Source organism: Fukomys damarensis, unplaced genomic scaffold, assembly GCF_012274545.1.
Source record: "Fukomys damarensis isolate Sample0158 unplaced genomic scaffold, DMR_v1.0_HiC HiC_scaffold_16, whole genome shotgun sequence".
Lineage (NCBI taxonomy): Eukaryota > Metazoa > Chordata > Mammalia > Rodentia > Bathyergidae > Fukomys > Fukomys damarensis.
The window spans coordinates 46,433,416-46,440,014 of NW_022900928.1; the positions used below are offsets into that span (position 1 = coordinate 46,433,416).

A 6,599-nucleotide genomic window follows, 5' to 3' on the forward strand; every position below is an offset into this window, starting at 1 on the left:
ACAAAAAAAAAAAAAAACACACACACACACACACACACACACACACACACACACACACACACACATGGTAGCACTTGTTTGCTATAATCTCAGCACTCTGGGAGGATGAAGCAAGAGAATTACAAGTCCCAACTACCCTAGGCTGGGGACATAGTTCAATGTGGAGCCCCTAAATTCAACCCCTAGTTTAAAAAAAGTTAGATATAATAAACGCACAAACAATGACTTTTACCATCTACAATTTCAGTCAATATGTTTACAAAAATAAATTTTATAATGCTTTTAACATAAACCTTAACTTAGTCTGTTTCAATTAATGCTGATAGAGCTATGAAGCACCAATTAGCAAAAGACCCAAAGCAGTGGTTCTCAAACTTCAGCATGTAACAGAATCACCTAGAAAGCCTGCTAAAGTACAGACAGTTGGTCCTCACCCCAAAATTTTGATTCAGGTCTGAGGTAGGGTCTAAGAATTTGCATTTCTAACAAATGCCCAAGGGATATGGATACTACTTGTCCAAGGACCACAGTTCTTCAGGAACTACTGATCTACACTAACTAAACACTATCAATGATACCAAGAGGAGCGAATGAAAAAAAGTATACAGAACCCAACCTCAGCATCAGTATAAACTTGCACACTTTTGAGTAGTAATTAATCTGTTTCAAAATCATTTCTAAAAAATCTAAACAATAATTACTGATTATTTCACAATAATATTGGATTGTATACAAGAGAATTTTCAAGTTTTTTTATGGATCATGGAGTACTAAAATCCAATATAGTAAAAGTAATTTTTAGATTACTGACATATTTAAGGTTGTAGTAACAATGCCAAGATTATAGATTCAATCTGGTAGCTTCACCTAGTCCTGCAGTTACACTAGTCAGAAGATGTGATAGGAAACACCATGTTAAGGACAAGAGTGTTTGCCCATATTCAAATCCATCACCTCTAATCCAAAATCCTATTTCCCACCAACATGTCACCTTGTAGTGACCTTGAAACTAAAGATGAGATCTTGCAACAAAATGTATTTGAGAAATCTTGAAAATTGTTACCTCTTTATAAGTATAATTAAAATTCAAAGAAACAGAAATCAAGGATTTGCAATTTTCAGAAAATTTTAAAGAAGACATAATTAGTTGGGGACTATTTTGAGCATGTACACTTTCCTCCTTTTTAATATAAATTAAATATAATTATGGGATACTCATAAATGATAATAAATGTATCAACTACATACCAACTGACAAAACAAAAATAGTCTAGGACAAATAAGTAGTGTCCAGAATAACTACAAAATGAGGATACACAATGGATAAAAGAAATATGCATTAAACAGAAATATCTGACAAGGTAAATCAAGAGAAAAAGGGACTAAGACAATCAAGATAGGAAATGAAGAAGTCAGAATAACCTCAGCATATGACAGGACTGGGCACAAAAAAGATAAGACAACCAAAAAATCTCAGAATATCAAGAAGCTTTATATATAAAATTAACATCAGATAGGCATTGTGGCACATATCCGTAATCCCAGCTACTAGGAAGGCTGAGGCAGGAAGAGTACAAGTTCAAGGCCAGACTAAGCAATTTAGCCAGACCTTGTCTCAAAATGAAAAGAGAGGGCTTATGATGTAGTTCAGTGCTCCCTAAGTTAAATCCCCAGTACTGCAAGAAAAAAAAAGGAAAAATTATCTTCATCTTCAACCTGAAATTGTAATTGTGCAGACCAAATTCAAGAGAAGAAAACATTTTTAATTCTTTGATGGGAGTATCAAATAAGACTAGCAGTGAGTATTCTGTCAACAATGCTTTATTTTGATGTTCACAGAGCACCCATTCTTATTCTACCATCTGAATATGCACAGTAAAAAGCAATCAATAAATCTACTCAAAGCAGTACATTCCATAATACGAAAATGAAAAATGGAGAGCTAGACTAAGATGGGAAAATACTGCCAGTACAGTATCAAATTCTGCCATATAACTTGTTATAGGTCTGAGGCCACATCCACTCTGGCTCTTACATCTGGCTTACAATAGTGTTTTATTTATATTCCATATAGTCCAAATTACATCAAGAATCAAAGCAAGACCAACAAGAATGAAATCATGGACTACATAGCTAAATTATCAGTTTGCTGAGTGAACCTTTTCAAAACTGCATGACTGGACATGGTGAAAAATGGACAACAGGCAAGACGTATAAGAGTTGCTAAATGGTTTGCTAAAGTACGTCAACAGCAACAGGACTAACCAAATACTAGTTTTTTAAAGGACAAGATGACATTAACTGCAACTGATTAGAAAACCACTGAGTATCATAGAAAGAATGAAACTTCTCTTTTGTGACCAAAGGCATCAAGTTTAAGATGACCAAGAAGGCAACATTAAAAGAAACAGCAATTCTGAAAAGAAAACAAACACATATCAAACACATTTAGTAGAAACTGCAGACTGCCCAACAGTCCTTCATCCAATTTCCGTAGTGTGTCATTTTCAAAAAACAATGGGCAACCAAATGGGTTGCTATAATATTTTTTAGATTTATGTTCCTATTTCCTAGAAAGGCTTAAGATATCAATTAACACATTTAAATATCACACATAATATTTCAACTGAGTTTATCTTATGACAGAATTACTGAAAGAAACTAAAGATAAATATATTACCAACTTTTGTTACAAATTTCAAGTTTTTTGCTAAGCTGAAGAGAAAGATATAGTTAAACAGTTTCCATTTTCTTTTCTTTCTTTCTTTTTGTTTTGTTTTGTTTTGCACTGGGTATTGAACTTGGGTCTTTGAGCTCATTTGCATGAACAATTTTCCTTGTAAACTCGGCAAAAATTTATTTCAATGTATTGCATAACACATTCTGTGACATACTGAACATTACTAACTACAATGTTGCAAAAGACAATTTTCTAATTTAGCCTCTGTATAAAAACAAAAAAATATAAAAATAAGCTACAATTTAAGGGTAACGGTACTGTGAAAGACTGGGGTGACATAGTCCAAAGCATTAACATTCTGCTTTGCTGTAAAATTTTTTTAAATCTACATATAGACTTAACATAACTACTAGAAACATTATAGTACATTCTGGCAGTGTATTAGACTCATTTGTGGTTGACTGTTAGACTAAATTAAGTTTCAAGTTAAGCTTTCGAACAAGGGTATATAATAAAGCTTTTATATGTTAATTAAAGAAAGTGCCACACACAGGTATGATGATTAATAAAAGGTATGAGCCAGGCATGGTGGTGCTCAACTGTGTACTCAACACTCCAGGAGGCTGAGGTTCCAGCCCAGCTGGGCAACTTATTAAGACCCTGTCTCAAAACTTCAAAAAATAATAATAATAAATAAATAAAGTGCTGAGGATGTAGCTCAATGTGAGTCCTGAATTCAGTCATCAGAATTAAAAAAAAAAAATTAGAATAATATAGCTCCTATACAGTAAATATCAAATATATGTTATTTCTGTGTCTTCTAGGGAAAGACATGAAAGCGGTATCTCTTATGTAAGAGTCATATTTTTGTCCATAGACAAAGCTAATCAAAATGCTTTCTAGTTGTTTTCTCAAATTCCTATCAGTAACATTTTTTAAAACTTAAAATATATATATATACTTTAAGTTTGCTAGGGTATCTTTTTTAAGAAATGAATGAAAGTGGCACAGCTGGGTGGGTACATTAGTTTTTAGTTATAATATGTATTTTTCGTATTCAAAATCTAAATCAAAGGTTTTCTGTAAAAGTAACTGGTAATAACATGTTCATTCATCTTACTAAATATTGTCATTAAGGGAAAAAAAGTCAAATTTTAGAATTCCAAGAGACTATACAGATTTTCTCAACCAACTTCCATATTTTTAATGAGAGGTACAGATTTAGAAAGGTTAAAGGACAGACCAAATAATTAGCTGATGTTAGCATGAAAGTCCCGATTTCCCTTCTAGTACTTTGTTCTAATACTGTATATGATGCTACCTCTTGTGATTCAGAGTAACTTCTCTCCCTTGGGTGAGAGAACTACTAGCTGCCTCATCCATTCTCTTTCTATTACATTATATTCTGAGCCACAGTTGTCATCTACACTTTCCCATAAAATCATAATGTTCCAACTTGTTTTGTGAAAGGATTTTACAGCTGTGTATATAAATCCCTAACTTTCTAAATTTTACAGTAATAAAAAATACTCGAATGTACAATAAACATAATCAAATACAAAGAAAAATTCTGTCCTGAACAACACAATGAGCAACTTCAGAAGACTGAGCTCCTATAACATGAGCCCTCTATGTTTTGACGGGAAATACGAGGCTGATTAAGATATGGTCCTTGCCTTGAAGTAGCTTATAACCTAGTAAAGAAGACAACTAAGTCAACAATTAAATGTACTTAAGGACTCTGAAAAAAGAATGAACAAGGAGTGATGTTTGCATATAGGGAAAGAAGCGAATTTAAAATGATGAAATCAGTCAAAGGTTCGTCAAAGACGTATTAAACACCACAGGAAAAAATATTTAGCAGAATACAAAAAATAATTTTAAAGACTGAGTAATTATTTAAGAAAAAAAAGTACGTCCTCTCATACAGCAATTTAGTCCAATAACTATTAAGATTACTGGGAAATAACACGTTTTTCATTGTAGCTGCATAACAAATTTTTATTTGACTATTTGAAAACCAGAGAAAAGGATTGTATCTAACACTATATCTAGGTAATATTCAAAATAGTTCTCTGTAAAGGTGTATACAGAATTCCCCCATCAGGTAAAAGAGAAATGGCAACCTGGAGAACCGGCAGCTCACAAAGGAAGAAAACTACTCGCTTTGCTTCCTTAAACTAATCCATAGAGATTTACTCAGATTCTTTGATACTGACTTTCAAGATTTAGAAAAACTGCAAGATTTACAACAGCAGAACAAAGGGGAAAATTTTTAGTTACATTTTTAGTCAAAACTGGGGGATGGGGAAAAAAAATCAAAGTGAAGGAGAAAGACCAAAAGGGATAAGTGAAGCAATGAGAACGAACGCAAAAGGTTGGACAAGAACCCCCAAAACAGATTTATGAAATGATGGAACACTGAAGGATTTTTTTTTTTTTTTTTAAAAAAAGGGGGAAAAAAAAAACAGGAAAAAAAAAAAAAAAAGGAGGGGGGGGGGGGGGGGGCCAAAAAAAAAAAAAAAACTTGAGAGGGATCAAGGAGAAAATAATGAACTGGAGCTACCTCGACCAGGGAGAAACGAGACTAAAGAAAGGCAGAGGAGCCAATAAAGAATAGAGTTTTAACCACCTTTTCCTCACCCTCTATGCCCGAGAGGGAGAAGAGGTGATTTCCAAGTCCCGGGGAAGGAACTCTGGCGCAGCACGCAGGAACCAGAAGCCGCGAGTTGGGGCACCCTCCGGCGGGTCCCTGGCCTTCTCCATCCCCCTCAGACGTTGGGCGGGGCCCGGGCGTCCTGGTTACCTGGACAGGGAGTCCACGCTGGGCGGCCGAGCCACCGCGGGCTGGGAACCGAGACTCTCGCAGCTCGAGCTCTTCTCCATGACGCGGCAGGGAGAGCCGGAGAGAAGGGCTGAAGGAACCTGCTCGGCTATCGCGCAGGAGGGCCAAGGACTGAGTGCGAAGTGTGCCAGGCGGGGGCCGAAGTCAGGCCAGCGCGGGCCGGGGAGGGAGACCGGAAGCGGCCATGTTCGCCCAGACTGCACCGCGCCCGGAGCTGCCCCGAAACCCAAGACCCCGCGGCGCCCCTCGACGCTAGCGACGCGCAGACTCTGTTCGTCCGCTCTTCCCCGCCCCTGGTGCGGACTTTGGGCTGGCGGAGAGGTAGGCTGCGGCTGTCGGGGAGAGAGGCTTCGGTGTGAGGAGAGGGACGTGGACCCGGGAGGGAGGAGAAATTCTAGAAATAATGAGAGAACTCTAGAATTTCAGGAGAAGAAAGAGACTGAAGGATTTAAAGGCATGGAGATGGCAGAGTAATGAGAAGAAAGTGGGTAGGCGGTGGGACAAAGAGACCAAACGCGGGCGGTGGGGGAGGGGGTGGCAAGGAAAAAGGAGCAAAAGGGTAACTTAAAGGATGAGAAAAACAGAGATGAAATGGCGAAAAGTAAATCAAATAAGGGACTGAAAATAATGATTAGAGGGTAGGATGGGTTTCGTGAAGGTCACTGTAGAGCCACGCAAACATGGATTCAAATTCTAGCTCTATCAGTTAAAAAAAGGAAAAAGATTTAGCTTTAAAGATTCGATGAGTTGCTCAAACATGCCTAAAACAATGCTTGGTATATAGTAAGCACGAAGATATTAACCAGTAGCGTTACCACCTACCCCTGAAGGGTTGATAGGATGGAATGGACAATATAACAAATTCATTTAAATGGTAGCTGTTTTGAAGGGAAGATTTGGGAAGGATGGCAGATCAGTAAGAAGTGGTTGGTAGAGGAAGGGTAATAGGCAAAGTATGCTATAAGTAGGAGAAGAAAATAATGCTCAAAACTCTTCGACCTCTGGCCAGCGTTGAAGAAAAGGCATAGGGCAAGCTGAAATTTTTAGGCCTACTAACTTGAATTGTATGGGATT

At 37.1% G+C, this 6,599-nt stretch overlaps 1 protein-coding gene across 4 annotated transcripts in view; it reads right to left on the reverse strand.

Moving 5' to 3' along the window:
* Mtmr2 (myotubularin related protein 2) overlaps window positions 1–5,577 on the reverse strand; it is an 80,888-nt gene extending 75,311 nt beyond the window's left edge. For 2 of the 4 annotated variants that reach the window (XM_010633641.3, XM_010633640.3), the window contains exon 1: window positions 5,313–5,469. Coding sequence is in view for 1 of the 4 variants with exons in the window: in XM_010633638.2 (XP_010631940.1) it covers window positions 5,487–5,566 (80 nt within the window). In the remaining 3 variants the exon portion in view is untranslated. The other 2 variants (XM_010633638.2, XM_010633639.2) reach the window with 2 other exon arrangements.
* Window positions 5,578–6,599: the final 1,022 nt, after the last annotated feature.